At 39.2% G+C, this 25,107-nt stretch overlaps 2 protein-coding genes across 2 annotated transcripts in view; one reads left to right on the top strand and one right to left on the bottom strand.

The window, feature by feature from the left end:
- Nucleotides 1-6,689, bottom strand: part of grk4 (G protein-coupled receptor kinase 4) — a 72,928-nt gene extending 66,239 nt beyond the window's left edge. The window contains exon 1 of the mRNA XM_037689713.1: nt 6,474-6,689. Coding sequence (XP_037545641.1) covers nt 6,474-6,525 — 52 coding nt within the window. The 5' untranslated portion in view covers nt 6,526-6,689. The remainder of the gene's footprint in view (nt 1-6,473) is intronic.
- An 8,268-nt stretch (nt 6,690-14,957) lies between these two features.
- Nucleotides 14,958-23,524, top strand: LOC119422877 (target of Myb protein 1). The gene is made up of 15 exons (XM_037690287.1): nt 14,958-15,160; nt 16,723-16,807; nt 17,198-17,276; nt 17,559-17,708; nt 17,973-18,107; nt 18,199-18,351; nt 18,519-18,635; nt 20,235-20,368; nt 20,446-20,488; nt 20,589-20,700; nt 22,102-22,165; nt 22,719-22,794; nt 23,054-23,110; nt 23,196-23,238; nt 23,336-23,524. Exons 1-15 carry the CDS (start codon nt 15,088-15,090, stop codon nt 23,473-23,475), a joined length of 1,461 nt encoding a protein of 486 aa, XP_037546215.1. The 5' UTR covers nt 14,958-15,087; the 3' UTR covers nt 23,476-23,524.
- The last annotated feature ends 1,583 nt before the right edge of the window (nt 23,525-25,107 follow it).

Raw genomic sequence — 25,107 nt, 5'->3', positions numbered from 1 at the left:
TTTTAATTCCCTCCAGGAAAACTACTACGCCGATATGTGGCGTGGATTTTCAAAAGGTACATTTTTATCAATAAGTGCAATAGTTAAGATATTATAAGATGGCCCTGCTTCATGCAAATTTAGAGTATGTGGAAGTGCACAGCTATAATAACTTTTGAATTTTGAGTATTAAAACACCCACAAAATTTAAAGCTCATCTGTGCCACTTTAAATTTTAAAATTTTAAAACAAGGCCAATATCTTGCAACTGCCAACTGCTGTCATAGCAGTTTAAAATAAAATACTTTATCCATATCTTCTTGTTTTGAAAATATTTATACCAAAAGGATGTGTGGCGTTCCAAGAGGCAAAGCTGGGGAACATTGAGAGCAACCACTTTTTTATGATTTTAACAGTGCAAGACGGAGCACACAACAAGCTTCATCCAATTTCAAACCAACAGGTGACTGAAAAGTAACATTTCAGCTGTTTTTCAGAAACTAAAAAATGTGACGAATCAATGAAACACAAGTAATTACACACATCTTTAAAGAAATTCTAACTTCTATCCTCAAAAATAAGGTCTGAGAGTTACAGGACGCATGAGCTTGGAAAATTCAGTGCCCTGAAGGTTATGGACAGCTGACAAATCTGTTTTACTGGGGTCTTTCTTGTATGCCGTAAAGCAGGGGTCCCCAGCCACCAGTCATCTCTGGATCAACTGGTCCCATACCGGACAAAAATAGAAAAAAAATTTACTTAGGGCTGGACAATAATTTGATATCAATATACATCACGATATAATTTTATTCAATAACGGTGATATGAATTTTAGGCTCATTTTCGATATTTCGATATACATTACGCTATAATTACAGCGTTTCACTGACAAATTTTTTCTGTTCGGATTGAAGCGGTCGCTTCAGTTTCAACCCGAACAGAAAAAGCCGCGACACAACTGCGTAAGTGCGTGGTGACCTACACCACAGCTCGAAGAAGTCAGCGGTAGCAGGCTAGGCTAGCCTAAGTTTCAACATGCTGTAAGTTTTCGCTTCAAAAAAATGAGTGCCCATGACTGTCAGAATGTGACTGAACAAGCTTTTACAAGCGAAGAGAAAGCAGATGACATCACTGATAAGAGAGGAAAGACTAATTTGACGGTGTGGAAGTGGTTCGGCTATCTAAGATCCGATAAACTGCAGGTTTCAGTGTGCTGCAAAATGTGCCAGTTGTTCCAACTAGTGGTGGGAACACATCTCACTTGCTCCATCTGAAGAGTTTCCACTCGATAGAATATGCTGAGTCAGAAGATGAAGCACAATAAAAGTTTGAGCCAATGTGTCCCTGAAACTAGGCCTGTCACGATAACAAATTTTGCTGGACAATTAGTTGTCTCAGAAATTATTGCGATAAACAAAAATATTGTTTGAAATTTGACAATAATTAGTGATTTTTGTCAAATTTAAGAAGAAATGTTTAATTTGCTTAGAGTGTAGTACCTTTTTTTGAACACCAGATGGCAGTATAAGACTGTTTGAACCGAAGGATGGATAGTGAGGGAGCGAGCAGCATGGCTCTAAGAAAAATAGGAGGGAGGCTCCTTGACGTGACATGGGCTGTCTCCCTTTCCTTTTTTCGAGCCCTTTCCTTTTTTCGGTTTTCAAAATGGCGGATGCTCGGTGTGGTTTGAGCTCTTTAGCATAGTATTTTTCACACAAAGTTTTTAATTTAAAAAAATCAGCAAACAAATTCTCAGCTTCTTTTTGCAGAGAAAAAATACTTTTTACACAAAGGCACAGGTTTCAAATGTGAATTTTGGAGCTTCGACAAGACGGAAGTTTTTCCCCTGAGGTTGGCCTGTTAGCTTAGCTCGTAGCTTAGCTTCTCAGCTTAGCTGCTTTTAACGATCCAAAAACACAATTTTGGACGGTTAAAATGGATTTTAAAGAGAAAGGGAGGGGTCAGTGAAGAGCACCGGAGTTGAGCCTTTTGTCATCCAGTGTCTTCAGTAGAAAAAAGAGACATGAAGAAACGATAAAGTTGATAAATGAAAATGTGGTTGATAATTTTCATTTATCATGTAATTAATTGAATTTTAGTTTATTGTGACTGGCCTACCTGAAACAACACCCCCAGCTGTATCGTTAGGTTAAGTTGTTGTTTAAAGTTAAAACTATTAATTTTGACAAAGTTGAGAGTTTTATGTTTATTTGATGGTCACTTCAAATTCCTTTGAAGGTTAAATACAAATAAAAGGTGAACATTAATTTGTTTGTACAGTTTTTCTGAGGCTTTTATATTGTTGATATCGATATTGGAATTATATCGTTATCAACCGAAATTAAGAAATATATTGTGATAAAAGTTTTGGCCATATCGTTCAGCCCTAAATTTACCTATCTAAAAAAAACAAGGTTTAAATTAATAGTTTTGAATACAATGGTCTGTAGGCAAGGGCGTCAGAAACATCTGTAATGTGTGTGTGGGGGGGGGGGGGGGAGACAATGATGTGTGTAGATGTGCCGCGCATGTGCATGTGTGTGTGTGCGTAAAAAAAAGGTATTCACTAGTGTACAAAAAAAGCAACATTTCACCTAGATTTCCTTTAATTCCACACATTTAAAGCATGTTTCTCACCAAGTTTGTGTAAATTCAGCTGTGGGTTTTAAAGACATTTTAACTTTAATGCACCTGAACACACAGCGTCTCTTACACCTGCAGCGTCTTAATGCTAAGCTATTAAGCTAACATGCTACAGGTAGCACTCCTCTCAAGTATCCTCCTAACATAAATATATGTTTATGATCAACACCCTGGTCAACAACTGCCCACACTAAGCATACTAAACTGGGGAGCGAGTAACACAGAGGTGTCTCCATCTCCTCCACCTGTGCGCGTTTTATGCCGAGACAGGAGACGCACAGAAACACTGTAGGTGTTACACCATATTCTGTGACCACCGTATATTGTGACCGTGGCAACAGGCTGCTTTTTTAGAGTTGGGGGTAACCAGGAAAACCTGGAGTGGAGTTTTAGTGGTCTGAGTATTCTCCTATTGATCAAGTGGAATGGATTCGTTCACGAAGAAAGAGAAACTGTGCCGCCTGAACTAATGTTTTATAGTAAAAGTGAGAGGGTCCAAATGAAAGTTTTTTTTAATGTGGGGGGGACTTGTCCCCTTCACATATAATGGTTGTGACGCCTATGTCTGTAGGGTGTTTTATGGTAAAAAAAAAAAAAAAAATACTACATCTGTTTGTGCCATTTTGCTGAATTTGACTTAGTTGTGTAAAAAATAGAACATTTAAGGCCCGGTTTACACGAGAACCATCTTTGGAAACAGACATTTTCTAATAATGACTGTGTTAGTTACATGTTTAAACACTAACGAAGTGCTCACTGATTCAGCTGTAGTGCCAGGTCACCAGCTGGAGCTTTGATTTTTATTTATTTATTGTATTTAAACGACACATGCATGCGCACAGACAATTCACGCTTTGAGCATGAAAATAATTAAATTCAATTTGGTGAATACGCGAACATTCATTTGGACCAAGGATGAGGTTGGGTTGTTCCTACACGTTGGACAAAAAAAGGGTGAATAGCACAAACAACACCCTGCTTTCAGCCGTTGCTACTGTTGTGATCCACTTGTGCAAGCCGAGAAAAACTACGGACTGCAGCCGTCCGTGATGCACATGTATGATTTCCCTTTAACCAGTGCTGGTGTTTACAAAAAAACAAAAACAACTTGACCTGAATTCAGAAAGTTTTGCATCAGAGAAAATGGCCGCTGTTGTCATAAGCACATATGACCAAAACACAACAGAAATTATATGGTTTTACTTAAAAAAAAAAAAAAGGCGTTGTGTAAACAAGGTCGAAGTCCGTGGGAATGTTGTGTATGAAATTTGTCCGTGATCCAAAAAAAATGTTGGAGATCGCACTGAAAAAAATACTTTCTTAATAGAACGCATAAATACATAGCATCAATTTTCCTGCCTGGATTTGTCCTCAACTTAGTTAGCTCAGTAAAACGCTCTGCAGCTCCTCAATAAAATTTTGTGAACAGATGCAAATCACCACGTGCGTTTGTTTACCTTCGGAAACAGCCGAAGCGAATGAAAATATGTCAAGAATGACAACCTCCATGGAAGAGCAGTTTGGAAGCGAGAGGTCAGACAGTTTTCATGTATTTGTACTTACTGACGCTCAGATTTGTTGTTTGAAGCGTGCAGATAAAAGGTTTGCACTGAGCATGCACCTGAAGAATTTAGGCTTGTTCATCGATGGAACTGGAAAACTCCTGGAATAAATCCATTTCAAACTGCACCTCTTGATAGTTCAGGATAACCTGCTTTATGTTGGGCTTCATAGTTGGCAGAGTAGATTTAAAAGTCACAAACTGGTCCGAGTTACACCGTTACTCAGGAAACTGTGTCAGAGTAGCCCTGATGTTTCACCTTAAAGCTGTTACAAGCAGCTAATTAACCAATATTTAATCAACTGCACATCAAACAAATCTTAAAGCACCAACTATAGAATGCAACTCATTAAGATAACAAAATTGAAAGGGCCGTACAATCTCTAAATACGCTCACGTTTATCACCGAGGGCCGGTGATAAAAAAAGACTATACTCTGAGGTATTGAGCTGAGCCTGATGGGACACCAATGGCAAATCCTATCAACATTTAACAACGGGGGGATAAAGATCCCCCAGAAAAAGAAAGCACCCTCATTAAACTGATAAACTGCTGCTGCTTGTCTTAAAAAATGAAGCCCACTCCTCCTGATTACAATCGTGATGCAAAAGCAAGGAGGGCCTCCAGATTTTAAACTGTCGTCGACCAAACTGGATGAACTTCAGCTGGTTTCCAATAAAGGAGAAGACGTAACAGGAGCTCTAATGCACACTTGTATTAATGCCAAGTCAGAATTCATATTATTGGTTTCCTGTTTATAGCTTTTCCTGTACTTTTTTTTTTTTTTTACTCCAACTGCATACTTGGTGCTATTTTAACCATTCATACACCGAATTGTTTGGCACGACTGGGAATAGCTACCATTTTGCTACTTTTAACTTTTGGCAATGGTTTTGTTCATTTTAGCCAATAGCTGTGATTTTGCTCATTTTGACTTTTTGCCACTGATTTACTAATGTTAGCTTTCAGCTATGGATTTGCTCGTTTTAGCTAGCAGCTGTGATTTTGCTCATTTTAGCTTTTGAGCTACTAATTTACTGATTTGATTCATTCATTCAACCTTTATTTAGACAGGTACATCCCACTGAGCCTCGAGGACATTTACAAGAGAGACCTGATTTCAACAAAGAATGACAACACTGGACAACAGTGACAACAACAAACTGTCACAAAAAGTCATACAGATTTTTTTTTTTTTTTTTTACAAATAGGAAGGCTAAAAAAAGAAAAGAAACATAGAAACAGCTAGATTCTAAGGCGAATGTAGAAAACTAAAAACAGGAACATGTCTGCATTTTAGCTTTCAGCTATAGATTTGGTCCATTTTCGCTATTAGCTAAGTTTTTGCTCAATGTAGCTTTTAGCTATGGTTTTGCTCGTTTTAGCTTTTATAACATCAGCTTTAAGATACAATTTTGCTCATTATAACAGTCAGCAACAATTTTGCTCATTTGAGTTGTTCGCTAGTTTCATTCATTTTAGCTCTTAGCAGCAGTGCAGCTACTTTTCGGCTGATTTAAGCTACATTTCTGCTTGTTTTACCTTTTAACGGTTCGGTTAACATTTAATTCTTCAACAAATGTCAGCCAATTCATCCAGCACTCGGCATTTGCACCGATTCTCACAGAAAATGGATTTCTCCAGTCTGAGCTGCATGTTGCACACCCACCCTGCACCCAGAGGCCTCACTGATCTGGCTCCAGGATCCCTGCTGTACTGGGGGGGGCCAGGGGCCACTGGAGTGCCCCTTCCTCTCGTTTTAACACGAGTCCTTCCTCCTCAATCAGCAGGCGAACAGCAATGCAGAGGCATGCCTCTGCGCCAAACAGCTCACCTTATAATTGGGCTTTAAACGAGAATGACAGGTGCTGCTTAAGCTCCATTTCTGTACATCTGAGCACCATTCTGTCCCGTCATCGTTCAACATCCAGCAGTTTGTGTGTGAAAACATTTGCTCGACAGCCTCCAATGCAGAGCTATGCTGCAAAACACTCCCTGCGTTGTTCATCCCCAGCCTTTTCCTCCTTCTAGGCCTTAAAACCTCCATGAGAAATCTAATAATTTCCTTGTTAGAAATGCGCAAACGGGCGATTTCATCTGAAGGTGTCTGCCTGGAGACAGAGCACCGACTGAGTGCGCAGGGAGGGAGACAGAGAAAGCATAAATCCAGAGAAAGACGAGCTGACACATATCTCCCCGACTTGTAGCCATATCGAAAGAGGGGGGGGGGGGATATGCGGTTTAATTTATATATTTTTTTGGTTTTAGATGGTCAGTCTGCTGAGCTTACCTTCCCTCGCCTTCAGGAGAACCGTGTTGGCCACGATATTTTCAATCTCCATTGTCAGAATCCCGAGCAGTCCCGACACATTTCACTCAGCGGGGGGAAGAAAGAAAAAAGACGGTTTCACTGATCAAAGGTGCCGACGACGGTGAGACTGCTGCACGCGCGCAGGGCGAACGCGGCACTGACGCATAATAATAACAGGACTCTAATCACGGCCGTCGTTCCTCTTCATTGTTTTTTTTATTTATTTATTTTTATCAAACCTATAGAGCAATATGGTTACAGAGGAGCTCGTTAGCATTCAGAGCCAGCCTGCTTTCCTTCCTTCCTGCTTCAACTCCCTCCTCCTCTTCCTCGACCCTCCTCTGCACAGCGAACCAGGGGAGAGTAGGAGGGATCAGTTTACAACCACCGCAGCCACACACGTTCACCCACAAGTGCGTTCATACATGAAAACATGCCTTTAAGAAGCTCGCGGGCTTCTGGAGTCATTGATGGTTCAAGGGAGGGGTCCCCAAAAGGCGGGTGACGGGCCGCACCCGGCCCCAATGAAGTCTTATTTGGCCCCAGATTTGTTTTTAAATTAAAGTTCAGTATAGGGACAATTCAGAGTTACCAATCAGCCTAACATACATGTTTTTGGTCTGTGGGAGGAATATATATATATATATATATATATATATATGTATATATGTATATAAACACACATATAGTCCCTTGCTACTTGCGGTTCGACTTTCGCGGACTCCTTTGAGGACTCACTCTTTTGCGGTTTTTCAACATAAGATTGTACACGACACACGTTTATCAACTTTAATATTACTCACGTGACGATACGGGATAAAAAGTTAACGGGAAAAAAATACTTCTGACAGATGCCGCCATTTTGTAGTTTTCTTTCAATAAGCCTATACTGTAATGCAAGTCAAAAGAACTACACTACCCAGAAGCCATCAGTGTTTCCGGCCACTGCTTTCTGCAAGGCATAGTCATCTATCTATTAAGCTCACAGAACTGGCAGGAAAATGGCAAATAATCCTGAAGTTTCCTGAAGCTCAATTATTCCCGCACATAAACCTGAACAGGGCGATGGGCTTCGTTGCTGCAGGGTAGGCCTGCAGAACCAGAACCAAGTCTGACCGGAACCGAGCTGCTGTTCTGCAGAGCTGGTAACTAAAATTTTGCAGTATTGTACAGCACATATACATATGTTGTTAAAATTACTTAGGTTTAAGAGTTTAAAACATTGCAAGAGTGAGGGAAGGGTTTATTTTATTTATTTAAAAATTTCGGCTGCTCCCTGCATTAGGGGTCGCCACAGCAAACTAAGTCGCACGAAGACTTGGCAGTTTCTTTGTTTTTTTACGCCGGATGCCCTTCCTGATGCAACCACAAACCACCGAGCTACCACTGCCCTCTGTGTGGAGCAGAGAGCTGCCATCTAGGGTGCCTGGAGGAGCAGATGGTGGGGGTTCAAGGCCTTGCTCAAGGGCCCAGAGTGGGGCAAATGAGGGCGGGTGTGTCACCTATCCCACCCACATTTTTTTGATGTTGTCGGTACCGGGGCTTGAACCAGCAATCTTCCCATCTTCTTTAACCTCTGTGCCACCACTCCCTTCATAAAGCCTTAAAATATATATAAATACTAAAAAAAATATAGTGTTCCTATTCTGTGTTTTTTCACCTATCACGGTGGTGTGTGGAATGTAACCCCTGCAATATTTGGTGTAATATATGAGTAAATCATCTGCTAAATGTGAAAGATTAAAAAAAGTTTGAGTAAGACAACTGTCAAGGACCAATAACTGGGATCAGGCAGGATGGTGAAGGGCAGACTGGGCATTCAAACACAGCTTTTGCAACATTTCTGCTAGAATAAATGTATCATTTGACCTATTTTCAGTCAATCTTTCTACACAAGAGTACAAGTTTTTACTTTAAGAACACCTTAACCATCGATGTGAGTAAGACGCGGTGCTAATTTTGCTTCTGAGTTTGTGTGTTCTGCCTCGTCTTCATGACTGTGCAATGAGTAGCTGTAAAGCAAAGCTGTTAATTGAGCTGCAATTGTGGTTTAAAACCTGCTAATTTGGGCAAATTTCCACCCAAGGCTACCACGCAAGACATGCGAGTAAAAATCTGGGAAAATGAAACATTTCCCGCCATTTAAAGGACTATGTCATAAGTCCTGAGTCATCCCTCATTGTTTGAATCCTTATGAAGCAGTCACACTGTTGGCATCTATTTTTCTTCTGTACATTTTTCTCGTTCCATAATTTTTGTGCTATTTCAACAAAACGTTCAGCTCTTTCAGGACAGTCCTGCCAAAACTTTTGGTATTAGTGCAACTTTAGCTTTTTGAAATATTTAGCCTTTTCTGCCACTTTTTGTCTCATAGCAAATGAGATGAGCTCATTTTACATCCTTCATATCTTTAGATGTGTTTACAACCTCTCACTGCTCCTTTCACATTTTGTTCTGCTTCAGCTTCTTTCAGCTTCCTTGTGCAAATTTAAACTATTTTCCAGCTACTTTCAGCTAATTTCAGCTGTTTTGTGCTTGTTTCAAGATCTTTAGGTTAACTACAATATTTTTTTGTTTCTTCTAAAAACTTTCTGCTAATTTCAGCTTGTTATGCTCTTTTCAGTTTACTTCTGCAAGTTTCAGCTTTTCTGCTATTTAGCTGTTTTATGCTAAATTTAGCTTTTTCAACTAATTCCACTTTTGTTTTTAGCTACTTTTCAGTTGGTTTTATGCTTATTTAAGCTTTTTACAGGTACGTGTTATTTCAACTTTTTTTGTGCTCATTTCTGCTACTTTCAGCTTATTTGGGCAACCATGTGTTCTTTCTGCTTTCTTCTGCTAAATTAAGCTTGTTCTACTTTTTTCAGCTACCTTTTTTAGCATTTAGCTCATTTCAGCTATTTTCAGATAAATTCAAGCTTTTCATGGTAATTTCTGCTACTTTCAGCCTATTTAAATTACTTCAGCTAATGTCAATTTATTATGCTCCTTTTAACTTATTTCTGCTAGTTTCAGTTATTTCATTTAGCTGTTTTATGCAAATAATAGTTTTTTTCAGCTAATTCCACATTTTTTGCACTCATTTCAACTTTTATGTTCTTTCTGCGTTCTCCTGCTGATTTACACTTGTTCGACATTTCAAGCTATGTTTTCAGCATGGTTTTAGCTAATTTCAGCTGTTTTTCAGCAAGTTCTCCTGCAATAAGCATCCACTCTGCATTTTCACAGGAAATGCAATTTCTCTAGTTTTTTATATTTTGTTTTATGAAGCCAGACGTCGTTGTAATCACGCCCTGTTTGCTGAAGGGAAAAGTTGATAATGTTATTGCACGTATCTTTTCAAATGTGTTAGCAAAATATCCTGAACCACTGGACAGATTTTAATGAAACTCTCAGAAAGTAATCATTGAATGTGCATCTGCGGCTCATAAACTTTTAGAGTCAACCCAATTCAAGATGGCCACCACAGCTAGGCAACCTTAGAAAACACTTAACTGATGATAACTCAGTTTCACTGATATTAAGCTAAAATTTTGGTGTGATAGTAGCTGAGAGTCATCCTCAACAAATTCTATGAGCACGAACATCTTGTGCTTTTCCTTTCCAGGTCATACGGCAGCTGTCCATATCCAGCAGTCGCTGTACAAAAGGCAGGGGACACTTTGGACAGGTCTCCAGTCCATCACAGGGACACGTGGAGACAAACAATCATTCACTCTCTCACTCACACCTAGGGACAATTTAGAGTTACCAGTCAGCCTAACATGAATGTTTTGGTGTGTAAGAGGACTTGCAAACATGCTGCAGGTCTCCTTTTAAGGCCTTACTTTTAGTTTTTGTCATCAATTGCCCACTTTCCACATTATTATGTGCATTGTGCTGCCTTGGAGCAATAATTGGGCAGAAAATTGGTGGAAAATTTTAAACGGTCCAAATTCAAAAGAAAACTTTTGTATTTGTTCAACGTTACATTAACAGATTACAAGAAAGTTTGTCTCATTGGAAGCTAAATGGGCTTTGACATGAACTCAAACGACGTGTTTTAATTAAAACATAAACATAGTAGAAAACTTTTTTTTCCCCTGTACAGAAGTGTAACGCGCTGCTCGCTCATGAAACATCACACTCGGCTGCTATCAACCACAGACACCTGATACGGACCTCTTATTTTATGAGCAATGGGTCTGAGTTGTCACATTATGCCATGTTGTGCAGTCTGCAGAAAAGAGATAACACACATTTCTCCCCCCCCCCCTCTCCACAGTCCAGCATCCCCCCAGGGCTTTTCACATCTGACTCTTTGTGAACTTGCAGTGCTTCAGACAAGAGTTATGTGTCTGCAGGAACAGATGCTGCTCGCAGTGTGAGATGATGAAGGAGGTGCCAACATTAAAAAAAAAAAAGTTTTTGAAAAGGTGTACATTTTCACAATGGCTGAGTGTGAAACATGCTTTCGGTTTGTGGTTTAGTTTTTGTTGCTGTGAGGCTGGTGAAGATCTCAGAGCAGTAACTTAAAGGTATTTGTGAACCTGTGACTCGACAAGCTCCAATGACAAAATCACAAAGTTTGATACTGACTTCCTGTTGATTGTTCGCGCACAGCATGTTACTGCATCCATCAGGTGCTGTATGTCATGTTGTGTACATTTTAATAAAAAATAAACAAGAATACCTTTCTTTTTACTTAAATATGTGATCAGGTAGAAAATAATAACATTTTATTATAGGGCTGCTTATATCCTAAACAATCTCTGTGCCCTGTAAACTTAAATGGCCTACAAAGTCCATGTTGAATCACTGCTGCCCCCTGGTGGTGAATTTACAGAAACGCAAAAAGACGAAATGCACTGTCTTGAATTTCTAACTGTTTTTCTTTATTCTGTAGATTTTGTCATAAATAAACTGCAAATAAAACAGCAAAAATAAAGCTGTGCGTAAATGTTTGAATTGTTAAATCATTTTACTGATCAAAGCAGTGTGGCTGTGGACACGTGGAGGTAAAGTCAAACCAGCTAAGTAAAGTCATGAAAGCTCAACTCTAATTCTTTGAATCCTAATTAATGTTTAGGTTTTAATTAAAATAAACAACTAAATCAATAAACAACGCAAACTATTGCGTTTTCACACAATAAACTGTTACATGTTCTAAAACAACAACAAAAATGGTGTTTTTTGAACAACTGGTTTATTCCTCAACAGTAGTTTTACTCTCACCCTTTTATTTTCAAATGTTTTACATCTTCAGTGTTCCTCACCAGTTTAATGCAAGCCACATTTTGAACACCAGGTGATGCTGTCGACTCAAAAGTGTATTTTTAAGGTCTCAACTCAAGAGTTCATCATTTATTAATAGTAACAGTAAATTGTCTGCTGTCTCTGTACCTGGATGGCAAATTAAAACAGTAAAAGAAAAACGTCACTTTAATGTGTCCCGTGTGTAAATCTATTGCTTTGTACAAGTGTTTTATCTCTCTTTATCATCGTTTTCATCTGGTCTTTGACCACAAAATGTAGTTTTATTACTCTTGTGAGCTTTTATTGCAGCCTCACGAACTGTGAGAGTTGAGGTAAGACGTGAGCTTCTTGTTCGCTCAGTGCAACTGGTTAGCTTTGTGCGCAAAACAAAATGCTCTTTTGCAAGTGAGAGCATGCGAAGATATGTTGTTTTATAAACTGCTGCAGATTTTGAGCTGGGATCCATAGATGCTTTGTGCAAAGACTGCACCTACAGTATTTAGATGTCTATATCTCCATCTCCAACTTTTATCACTTGTCCTTGGTCAGGTTTGCAGAAGCAACAGTTCCAGGAGAGAAACCCAAATCCTCTCCACAGCGACACTCTCCAGCTCCTCCTGGAGATCTTCAAGGCTTTCTCATGCCAGAGAGGAAATATAATCCCTCCAGCAAGTTCTGGGTCTACCTCAGGATATTTTCTCAGTGGGACATGCCCGCAGAGCCTCTAAAGCGAGGCGTAATAATCAGATGCCCAAACCACCTCGAATGACTCCTTTCAATAAAGAGAAGCTGTGTGGTTTGAGTCCTGTGATCCTTGGGTGTATGTTGTCTGGGGCATCAGACTCTGGTAGGGTCTCCAAAACCAAGAGCCCTCAGGAGAGGGGTCAGGCCAAAAACGATTCAAAAACCTTGATGGATAACATTAGTTGAATAAGGGAAACTGGACCAGGCCTGAGTAGGAGCTCTCAGGGGACGGCATGGTGGTTGAGCATTGGCACCTGTTGCACAGCTAGGCTGAGCACAAAAGGGAGACGGAATGGTACAGCCACATGGACCCACCACCTGCGAGGACCATCAGGCTAGGTACCATGCAAGCCAGGCGGCAGGCAAAGGAAGTCCTGACTGTGCCTATCCCTGATGGCATAGGGACATAGATGATGCTACTGATGTTTGGGGTGTCAGTGGATGAGTGGTTAGAGCAGTCATCCACCAATGCAAGAGTTGGGGGTTCGATTCCACCAGCAGTCATGCCAAAGTGTCCCTGGGCAAGACACACGGAACCCCTCATTGCCTCCTGTGTGTCCCATTGGTGTATGAATGTGATAAAGCACTGGTCGTTCCCACTAAACATTAGACGTCGAATGGATGTGCAGATCACGTTTATATTGAGTCCGTGGATCTAGACCAATTCTGGACGTCTCCACGACGTGCAAACAAGGTCCACTCTGGACGTCTAACCATGACCTCACTTGTACGTCGATATAAAGTCGAATGTTTGAACGTCTGACTTGGAGGTCGTATAGACATCCAAGACAGGTGCAGGTGTGCCTTAGTGAATCATCATTTTTATAACCATAAAATTTACAATCATAATTTATAATCATAAAAGAGTAACTGTGCACATTTACTCTTATGATTATAAATTTGCACTGCTTCATTCATAAACCAACTGTTGCTATTTTCTCTCGAAGCTATTTCTGTTAATCCAGTAAAGAGGATAAAGGAACAAATTTAAGGAGTGATTTATTTGTAAAACTTAGTCCAACTGTTTCTAGTGACATTTAAGGAGTGATGATTTAATTGTAAACTATCTGTAGTGCGTAGTTTCCTGTTGCACATTAGATGGTCAAATAAACTGTTTCTTTAATTTTGTTTGCTACGCAGAGATGCAGCAACGGCAGAGCAGCTGACTTTAAACCCGAAGGTCCAGTCATTCCAACATCCATCTGAGGGTGAATGTGTTAAACACTGCAGGGGAACATACAATGAAGACAACACGAAGCACTTACTAATTATTTTATTATCTGAAGTGAATAAAATAAGTTAAATTTCGATGTAGAAAATACGTCTATATTGACCGTCCAGTGGACGTCGGAAAAAGACGTCGTCTGTCATAACTGCACCTGCAAGGGACTAAAATTAGACGTGCAAAAAAGACTTAAAAAAGACGTCATTAGACGTCTCCTTGCTCAGTGGGTTCTTTGTATTAGAGTGTTATAGGAATGAGTAAATGAGGACACAGATTGTAGTGTAAAGTGCTTTGAATATCTTGATAAGATAGAAATGTGCTATATAAGTGCAGTCCATTTACCATTTACTTAAATAATATAATAAAAAATGTCCATCAGGTAGTTAAAACCTGCTTTGGCTCAATGAAACCCTGTAGATCAAAGAGGAAAGGTTAGTGACTGATTCCAGCGTGGTAAAACTAGTCAGGGTAGTTTACCTTGATGTCCTCAGGTAAAGTGAGGTACGACAAAACAATTCTTGTGCACACAATAAATCCATAAAGTTTTGAATATGTGTGGAAAGACAGTCTTGTGAAAAAGTGTGTTGGGAATGAATCTCAGCTACTACCATGCTGAAGTTTAGCTCAATACGCATAGGGCCATTTTTATGTTTGCTAATGTTGCTCATCTGTGGTGATCATCTTGAATTGGGTTGACTCCAAAAAATAAATAACTGTAGATGTACATCCAATTGTTATTATTATTAGAGTTTCATTGAATCTGTAGTGGTTCATCAACTATTTTGGTAACAAATGAACACACAAGAACAAAAGTTTTGTTGCCTTCAGTGCCTTTTTCCTTAATTTGTACAAAAAAACAATAAATTACACTTTACACTGATAATATACAAATATTTACACTGTAATTTAATCGGTGTGCTAGTTGTTCGTTGAGATTGTGGGGAAATAAAACAGCTGATGAGATGTATGTTGTGTCACATGACCTTTCTCCGAGATACCCCGTTGCCAGGTGTACGGCATTTTAAGGGTTTATGGTTTATACGATACAAGACAATACGATACAAGTTTTTAAACAGCCCAAATATATGATAGCTCTGGCATTTATATTTACCCCATAAAACTCTTTTTTTTCAATTTTATTATTTTTTTTTTAACCTGAGTCCTCACTAAGCGCATACAATAGTTAAGGTCAAAATACAATGTTTTAAAGCGGCAGTACAATATATCGTCATTTCCTATCTGGCAACCCGGCCACCCTTTTTGAAAACAGACTAACTCTGAAGCAAAAGGAAACGCGGTGGTCAAGACTCCAGCAGTGAATTCCCTCCAGCAGTGAATTCCCTCTGACCTGTTTCACTTGTAGAGCTAGTTAAAATATATATTTTCAGAATGTTTTCACTCGGGGAGACGATGGAGTTTCTCCTCGGAAACCCCTTTTCTACGCCCGTCGGACAGAGAATCGGTGAGTCGCAGCAGCGGGTTTTTGAAGTTTTACCTGTTGATTGTTGTCATTTGTCTGATTTAAACTCTCACCCAAAGGGTTTCAAGATTTTAAGCTACACCACTGTTCACCTAAAACAACTTGACGGGGTGTTTTGTGTGTGTTTTTCTCCGTTATGAGCTTCTAATCATAAAAAGGGGAAAGAAAAGTGCAGGGGAGGGACTATACAGCAATGGGCGGTGCTTATTTTTGAGTTTCTTATCTGATTGGCTATTGGAAGTTGAGCGACAGCTCTTGTGGCGAATCCCAGAGCATCTTAGTGTTTTCTTCTACTTCCTCTGTGACTAAAGTGTTTTCTTCAAGGCATAGTTTCATATCTTTTACAAAGATCTACCACATCTGACCAAACGTGTTGTTTTGTCTTTGTACGGCTTGAAAACACCAGAATTTACCTCATTTAAAAAAAAAGTTCCCCCTCATAAAAGGAAAAAAAACTTTCTAAGGCCCTCACATTCATTGATGCCTGGAAATTAATCAGGGCAGTCATGAGTGGAGCATCCATCTCAGCCCTTCCTTCCTCTTATTTCATCCACTCACTTTCTTGCACATAGGTGCGGGTTCTGACAGAAGCAGCTGACTGTCACATGAAGTGGAGGGGAGCGCTGGAGGGAGGGGAGAGGACTAAATGGGACTGGGAAAGGCAAGATTGAGAGTGTTTGGTGAAGTGTGCTTTTGGTGGAAAGGAATGAGATTTAGAGACTTATTCTGAGCTGCTGAAGGGTGGAGTGCCAAAAGCTCACCCTGATTGCAAAATAGTTGGGAGGAAAATATCTTAAAGGCTTACAGTGTTTTCTTATAAGTTATAACAACGATTTATAGTTGAAATTAATCAAGAAAAGTTAATTTCAATTAACTTTTTTTATTCATAATTTTCAGACTAAACCTATTGAATAAACACAATGAGTATGATATTTTTAAGGATCTATATGTACCTAGTATAATGTGTCTTATAGCAAAAATGTCGTTTTTCTCTACTGCTCTGCAGTGCCTGCATATCAAACCGATATCTGATTTTACATATAACAAAAACATCCACAGCTTTTAAGAAAAGACCATAAAAAGTACAGCATGAGGTTGCAACCAAAGCTACGGAGATTGTCTCAGTGGGTTTATCTTTAGTGCTGCATTTAAGTTCATCCTGCAGACATTGAAAGGGTCATCACAGAGCGAGGGTCAGGGTAGAGGTCTCGATGGAAAACACTGAAAATAAGTGAAAAGTAGTTAAATTTTAAAGGATCTTCAGAAAGCTCAAAGAACAATTGATCAGGAGCACTTTTAAGGATTACAACAAAATCTTATATGCATTTTTTGTTGTTTTGTGTCTTTGTGTGTGTGTGTGTATATGTATGTGTATGTATATATATATATATATATATATATATATATATATATATAAAAATATATATATATATATACACACACTTCAAGGAAAAGAGTTGTGGTTGAGAGTACGGTATGTTTGTGTTTTCCACTAATGATGGGTTATCTTTCTTTGTCGTTGTCCTCGTTGTTGTTGACGACAGAGCGAGCCACCAGCAGCTCTCTACAGTCGGAGGACTGGGCGCTCAACTTGGAGATCTGTGACATCATCAACGAGACGGATGAAGGGTGAGAAAGACGTTCGCTGACTTTTAGTCTCTCTGGGACTTTCCAGCTGGCACACTCAGCTGAAAATAGTCGTTTTTTTTTTCCTGTAGTTTTATTTATCTTCTGCACAAATGAGGTCAAAATTGTGCACATTGTGTCACTTTTTACAGCAAATAGCCTCTTTTATGGCTGTGATGTTTATCTGTGCAGTTGAATACATGACCTTTAACAGAACATTAGATTTTGTTTAACTGTATGTCTTCAGAGGTTATATATATTTTCTTCATACGCCAAACCTGCTCAATGTATCTGCATTAGAACATCTTACAGCTTCCCTTTCTTTTCTTTGTTTATTTATATTTAATCCATCACAAAGTAAATGTCGACTGATTCGAAGTGGTCTCCCTTTAGGCCCAAAGATGCAGTTAAAGCCATTAAGAAGAGAATAATAGGAAACAAGAACTTCAGGGAAATCATGCTGACTCTCACTGTGAGTAACCTTTTTGTTTATTTTTTGTTTTGTGGATGGATGGAGGATCGTGGAGTGTGATGAGATGTTTAACTAAACAGACTTGTTCTGGTTTTCTGCTGACCAAAAGGAGATGATGCGCATGTTTACTTAGCCAGTTGTAAAAATTCACAAACTCATGCAGTTTCACACTCAGACTATGGGATGTGACTGACTGTCAGGCAAATTTTAGCTCAATATTTGTTAAAATAACTGAATTATAGCCCATTGTTTATCGTGTGTCGCCTCGTGTTTTGCCCTCAGGTTCTTGAGACGTGTGTGAAGAACTGTGGCCATCGTTTCCATATTTTGGTGACCACCCAGGAGTTCATCGAGGGGGTTCTGGTCCGTTCCATTCTGCCCAAATACAATCCGCCCACGGTGCTCCATGACCGCATCCTCAGCCTCATTCAGGTGTGTGCGCCACAGAAAATGTTTGTATTTGTACTTACACTTTAAGATGATTTCCATTATCAAGCCACTTTTCTCTCGCTGTACCAGTCATTTAATCCTCCTGCTGCCTTTGGGTCAAAATGACCCCCGATGTCTTCTTATTTACACCGAGGCCTCGTAGGACCTTTATTCCAGAAAGACTACTTGACATTTTTTGCCTCTTGAATTATGCATCTGAACACAGAAGTATTTCTTCATAAATGATGGAGATGTTTTTGTCTTCAGTCGTGGGCGGATGCATTTCGCAGCACTCCCTCCTTATCGGGGGTGGTATATGTATATGACGACCTGAGGAGGCGAGGTCTGGAGTTTCCCATGACGAACCTGGACACCCTGTCCCCCATCCACACTCCGAACAGGGTGAGACTGGCTGTCCTTGAGAAGTACGACACACAATCAAATGCAGATGTGTGTTTTAGCTCATGTGTTACCTGTTTGACCAATTCTGCAGAGTATCCCAGAAAACGGGACCCCTGAAGTGACCCCTGCTGCTGCTGCTCCCACACTTCAGTCTCAACCACAAGCTCCTGCCAGTGCTCCCAGTCAAAATGACTCTGCTCCGGTCCAGACCAGTGACGGACCGGGTCGTCTGTCTCCAGAACAGGTGCCGTAAACTAGACCTTCCTGAAAAAGCTTTTTGAAATAACGATTCTTTACGAAGCTTTTTAAACCTGCTCAGAATTTACATTTGGTTCAAGTTAAACGTTGCCTCATTTTGCGTGCTGCAGCCAGGATTACTTGGCTTTTGTTTTAAATTTGGTGGAATTTCAGGAACAGAAGCTGCGCAGGGAGCTGCAGCTGGTGAGGGGGAACGTCACCGTAATGTCTCAAATGCTGAACGAGCTCGTACCTGGACAGAGCAAACCGGATGATGCCGACCTGCTTCAGGTGCGTGCTCCATCTGAAAGACCTGAGCAGCATCTGATATGGCTGTACTGAAAACAAACAACGGTTCTCTGTAACTCCTGTTTACAAATATTTTAGTGTTTAAAATCTGAAAAACATTAGCTAAAATGAGCAGAACTGGAGGAAATCTTTGTAAAGTAGACAAATTGCATTTCCTGCGAAAATGCAGTGTGGATCATTATCTGGTCTCTCTTGTGAATGAGTCCTCGAGGCTCAATGGGATTTACCTGTCTAAATAAAGGTTGAATGAATGAATGCTTATTGCAGAAGAACTTGCTGAAAACAGCTGAAATTTGCTAAAAATATTCTGAGATATAGCTGAAATGAAAGAACAAGCCTAAATTAACAAAAGAAAGCAGAAAGAACACATATTGGCTGAATTAGATTTAAGTAAGTTGAAATGAGCGCAAAAAATAGGAAATCAGCTACAAAAGCTGAAATTAACAAAACAGCTGAAAAGTAGCTGAAATGGCCGAAAGAAGCTTAAACTACCAGAGGGAAGTGGAAAGAGATGAAATGAGCCAAAAAATGTGGAATTAGCTGAAAAGGTCAAATTTTGCACAAAACAGCTAACTACTAAAATCGCAGAAATCAGCCGAAAGGAGTATAACAAGTTGAAATTATCAGAAAAATTTAATTAGGCTGAAAGTGGCAGAAATTACCAAGAAAAACTTGGAATTTATCTGAAAACAACTGAACTTGGCTAAAAAAAAGCCAAATGGGTAGCTGAAATGGTCGAACAAGCTTAAATTGGCAGAAGAAAGCAGAAAGAACATACGTTTGTCCAATTAAGCTGAAAGAAGCTGGAAAAAGCTGAAATTAGCAAAAAGAAAATCTGAAAAGTAGCTACAAAGGCAGAAAGAAGCTTAAATTACCAGAAGGAAGTGGAGAGAGCACATTTTTGCTAAATTAAAATCTAAAAACTTGAAATGAGTGCCAAAAGGTTGAATTAGCTGAAAAAGTTAAAATTAGCATAAAACAGCTATATAGTAGCTAAAATAGTAGAAAAAGCTGAAACTTGCATGAATAAGCTGAAAGGAGCATAACAAGCTGAAATTAGCAGGAAGAAGTTAGAAAAATTGTTCTAGTTAGCAGAAAGAATCTGAAAGGAGCACAAAACAGCTGAAAAAAACAACTGAAATTTGCTGAAAATAGCTGATTTAAAAAAAAATTGCACAAGGAAGTTGAAGCAGAAAAAAAAATGTGAAAGGAGCAGTAAAAGGATGTAAACAGAGCTAAGAATTTGAAGGATGTAAAATTAGCTCAAATCATTTTTATGAGAAAAAAATGGTAGAAAAGTGTAAATATTTCAAAAAGCTAAAGTTGCACCAAGACCAAAAGTCATAGCAGGATTGTCCTGAAAGAGCTGAACATTTTGGTACATGATTTGTTGCTATAGCTTGAAAACTGCAAGACAAAAATTGTGCCGAAAAATGTACAGAAGAAAAATGGATCACAGTGTGAATGCTTCATAAACATTCACACAATGAAGTTAAATATTCAGAAAAGTATTAAAGTTACAGGAACCAGAAGCACTCGGACAGTAACTCTGCCCGTTTTGTTTGGGTTTTGTCCGAGCAGCAGCTGTTTTCTGTGTGTAAGAACATGCAGACCCGTGTGGTCGAGCTCATCCCACAGTTGCTGGATGAAGGTTTTGTGGAAGAGCTGCTCATCGTAAACGACGACCTCAACAACATCTTCATCCGCTACGAGAGGTGAGCTGCAGCTCGCTTTGAATATTCAGACGTGTAAAATCAGTACGCCTAACCTTCTTATCGCAACTTTGTTGTAGGTTTGACCGGCTGAACAAGGCTCAAAGTACAAACACCCAACAGGTAAAATAAATGCATTTACTCTATTGTTTTAGAAAGCAGAACCTTTTTTGTGTGTGTTTTTATTTTATAAAACTTAACACGTTTCTCTTCCTTATAGCAGAGCTCAATTATGAGCCCTGAACCTCCAACCAATGACCAACCTGCTGTTATTCCAACAACCAGCCAATCAACAGTCAGCATCGGCACCAATCACCAGCCGTCAGCCAATCACAGTGAGTCAACTTCACCTTTGCTTCTATTACAGAACAGAGTCTGTAACATTTCTCACTTGTTCTGTGAATGTTTATGAAGCATTCACTCCACTGTGATCCATTTTTCTTCTGTATGTGCTGCGGCGCGATTCTTGTCCCTCAGTTTTTAAGCTATTTCAACAAATCGTATATCAAAGCACTTCTTTTAGCTTTCTTATGCACATTTAAACATTTTTTCAGCTACTTTCAGATGTTTTTTCAGCTGTTTTGTGCTCCTTTCAAATTATTTCTGCTAACTACAACATTTTTGTGCTTCTTCTAACTTCTATCTGATCATTTCAGCTTGTTATGCTCCTTTCAGCTTATTTCAGCAAGTTTCCGTTTGTTTCTATTTTAGCTACAGTTGTTTTATGCTAATTTAAGCTTTATCAGCTAATTCCACATTTTTTTTTGCTCTCATTCAAAGTTTTTTTCAGCCAAATTTTGTAAAAATGTGCTCTCTCCACTTCTTGTAATTGCAGCTTCTTTCTGCTTTTTAGCTACTTTTCAGCTGTTTTTTTATTTATTTTTTTTATTACTAATTTCAGCTGTTTTCGGATTTATTTTTTTTTTGTGCTCATTTCTGCTTCTTTCAGCCTCATTGGGCAAACCATGTTTTTTTCTGTTTTCTTATGCTAATTTAAGCTTGTTCTACCATTTCAGCTACTTTTTTTTTTAGCATTTTTTTTTAGCATTTTTTAGTTAATTTCAGCTGTTGTCAGATAAATTCAAGTTTTTCTTGGCAAGTTCTGCTACTTGTGGGCTATATAACTTTTTTATGCCAATTTCAACTTGTTATGCTCCTTTCAGCTTTTTTCTGCTATTTCAGCTACTATTTAGTTGTTTTTGGGTTTTTATACTGTTTGTGTCAATAAACAGCATAAAAACAGCCAATTCCACGTTTTGTTTTTTTTGGAACTCATTTCAACTCTTTCAGCTTCCTTCTGGTAATTTAAGCCTTTTTCTGCCTTTACAGCTACTTTTCAACTTTGTTTTTTTAATAATTTCAGCTTTTGTAGCTAGTTTTCGAATTTTTGTGCTCTTTTCTGCTTATTTAAACCCAATTCAGCAAATATGTGTTCTTTCTGCTTTCTTTGCTAATTTAGGCTTGTTCTTCATTTAAGCTTCATTTTAGAACTTTTTTTTAGCTAATTTTAGCTGTTTTTCAGCAAGTTTTTTTGCAATAAGCATTCTCACTGCATTTTCATAGGAAATGCAATGTCTCTAGTTTTTTTTTAGAGTTTGCTTTATTTTTAGTGTGAAACAGGATGTTGTGGCAGCACGTAATGTTTACAACACAGTCTGAGCAAACGTCCCGCTGACGGATTTGGTGCCGGGAGAGAAATGGCGCTTTGACTAAAATCTGAACCTTCTGTTTTGCAGAAGAAGAGGAGTTTGACATGTTCGCTCACACCAGAGGCAGCTCCTTGGCAGAGCAGAGAAAAGGGTGAGCAAAGATTAGAAGGAAGCACAAATATCCTTCCTGTATCCAGCTGAAGTTGTTAAGATTTACGTGACGGATCTATCAACATGTTCACGCCAGATAGAAGTTTGCTTTTAAACATTCTTAATTGCAGCTGGCTGCACTGGACTTTTCCATCTGACATCAACTAAAAGAAGAGTTAGCACAGCCGAAAATGAATCTCACGAGAAACACAAAAGTCTAGTTTATACCCAGTAACTCATATGTTTCATGATGGTTTACTATATATGTAGTAAATAAGTAGCCTTCCTTAACATCACTGTGCATGTCGAAACTAAAATGCTGCACATTCTGTTAGTACTCTGGGATGGAGATCACTCTCAGCTACTACCAAGTAAAGTTTTGCAAACCGAGTTGAGTCTAATCATTAATGGTAATGTTTTAAACAGGTCTTGTGCAATCAGTCAGCGCTCAGAGGAGCAGATCAAACGTTAGCTCAACTGAACTGAGTGATGTCCCTTCAGTCTGTGCCTCCTCATGATGAGGTGTGTGTGTGCGTGTGTGTGTGTGTGTGTAGTGTCAGGTATGAGCATCCTGGAGCTGTGGAAGGCCTCGCTGGAGCTCTGGACTCCAGGCTGCAGGTCACAGGAGGGGTGTGTATTCCACAGTAACACACACACAAAAGTGTTTTGTTTCGTCATCATTGGATGTTTCTGTGCGATGATGAAATTAGTTCTGTGCATTTAACCCATCACACGAGAAATACACCGGTGGAGTAAGCACCCGAGGAGCAGTTAGGGACACCACAACGTGGACTTTCTGGCCCCAAGTCGACTGCTCTACCCCCCAAACAACGACATAAAGAGATATGAGTTGGAGTCATTCTGGGTTGTTGTTTGTTTTTCTCATCAGATGCCTCCGAACAACGCTCTGCAGAGTGAATCAGACAAATGTTTAACGAGCGATGTGGTGAGAGGCAGCATGAACACTACGTGTAATGTTGCTGTGTAATTAAAGTGCAGCTCGTATTTATTACCGTTTGTGTTTACATTAGCAGGAAGAGCCGTCTTTGGTTTGTGAAGGCGTCACCAGTGAAGGTTTGTTGCTTCTTTTCTGTTTGATCCTAAAAAATAATGTTGGACAACACACTCCTTGTGTCTGAGGACGTGTTGACGACGAACGTGTCTCTCTCAGAGTTCGACAAGTTCCTGGAGGAACGGGCGAAGGCGGTGGACCACGGCGGTAACCAGACGAACCGCAGCGTGCCGCCCAGACCTCCGCCGCAGCCCACCCAGCAGCAGGACTCGTCACATGACCAACTCTTTGCTCTTTGAGCGTGAAAAATAAACCAAAGGAAAACCCGCGTTTCAAAATGAGTGTTCACACAGACTGAAGCTCAGTCCACTCGTTTTGTACACAAAGTGCTGTTTCTACTGTTCGCTGTCTTTATGTACATAAAAACAACTTTATGTGACTGTATTTAAGGTTTACTGTGATGATATGAACAAATGATGTGTAAAATATGTTTGATACTGTGCACGTGATGTGCCTTTGACCCAGACAGCTGATTCTGTGTAAATGAAAATAAAACATGGCGCTGCTCCGGAAAACAAACTGCAGCTCTCATTTCTAAAAACGTTTCCCTATTTTCACATAAATTACTCAACTTAATCAAAAAGACAGATTTAATTAAAATACATCAAGACAATAAAGGCAGTATAAACTTTTCTTCTTCCTAGAGGGAACGGAGTTGGAGACATAAATCACGTCCGTGCTCTCTTTCTCTCATGCAATATTATGAGATCTTCCACAATCTGTTAGCACTTAGAGTATGTGTTAAGGATGACTCTCAGCTACTTCCACACTGAACTTTAGCTCAGTATCTGTAAAATGAACAGAGCCATTTTTATGTAGCTATGGTTGCTTAGCTGTGGCAGCCATTTTGAAGGGAGTTGAATCCAAATGTTAACTAGAGAAATTAATTTCCTGTGAAAAATCAGTGTAAATGCTTATTGCTGAAGAACTTGCTTCTGAAAAACAGCGAAATTAGCTAAAAAAAATAATTCTGTAATGGAAGACCAAACCTAAATTAGTGTAAGAAAGCAGAAAGAGCATATATTTGCTGAATTACGTTTAAATGAGCAGAAAATAGCACAAACGTTAAGAAAATGGCAAAAACTAAGCTGAAATTGGAAAAAAAAAAAAAAGGCTGAAAAGGCAGAAAGAAGCTTAAATTACCAGAAGGAAGTGGAAAGAAATGAAATGAGCCCCAAAAAGGTGGAATTAGCTGAAAAAGCTACAGTTGGCATGAAAACAGCTAAATCGTAGCTGAAATAACCGCAGAAAAAGGCTGAAAGGAGCATAATACATGTAAATTACCATAAAGAAGTTAATGAGGTTGAAAGTAGCAAAAAATTACCATGAAAAACTTGAATTTTTTTAGGGAAAAAACAGCTGAAAAGGCAAAAAGAAGCTTAAACTATCAGAAGGGAAGTTTGAACGTTTCATTAAAGTGTGTCCCAACAGTTGAGCTATTTTGCTAACGCGTCATTCTAAATCATGTGACAAACTCAAGGCCCGGGGGCCAAATGTGGCCCTCGTCATCTTATCTGGCCCCCAAGACGATATGTGAAACATAAAATACTTTTATCACTTGAATTTTTTTTCAGTAATCTTTGATTATGATGTTGAAAGCACAACAGAGAACATGAAATGACACCAGTCAAACTCTTGATGAGGAACCTGTGACCAAGAAAAGATGTTTGGTATCTGGTTTGAGTTCATGTAGATTCTGATTAGATGTAGATTAAATTTGCTTTTTTGAGCACCTTAAGTGTCATTGGTGATTCTTTTATATCTTGTGTACACAGCATAATTTATGCATACATGGTAATAATAACGTGTATTCATCATAATTATTGTTTGCACAATATATTTTTCGTGCATCTGCACTAGACACATGCAAA

This window comes from Nematolebias whitei, chromosome 16 (genome assembly GCF_014905685.2).
Source record: "Nematolebias whitei isolate Nwh7 chromosome 16, NemWhi1, whole genome shotgun sequence".
In the NCBI taxonomy this organism is placed as follows: domain Eukaryota; kingdom Metazoa; phylum Chordata; class Actinopteri; order Cyprinodontiformes; family Rivulidae; genus Nematolebias; species Nematolebias whitei.
The sequence above is the reverse complement of the archived record's forward strand: the minus strand, read 5'-3'. Positions and strand labels throughout refer to the sequence as shown.

Coding starts and splice junctions, on each gene's coding strand:
- LOC119422877 (XM_037690287.1), top strand. CDS start 15,088: ATGTTTTCACTCGGGGAGACGATGGAGTTTCTCCTCGGAAACCCCTTT. Junction 17,277..17,558: donor AAATCATGCTGACTCTCACT/GTGAGTAACCTT, acceptor TTTTGCCCTCAG/GTTCTTGAGACGTGTGTGAA. Junction 22,795..23,053: donor GGCTGCAGGTCACAGGAGGG/GTGTGTATTCCA, acceptor TTTTCTCATCAG/ATGCCTCCGAACAACGCTCT.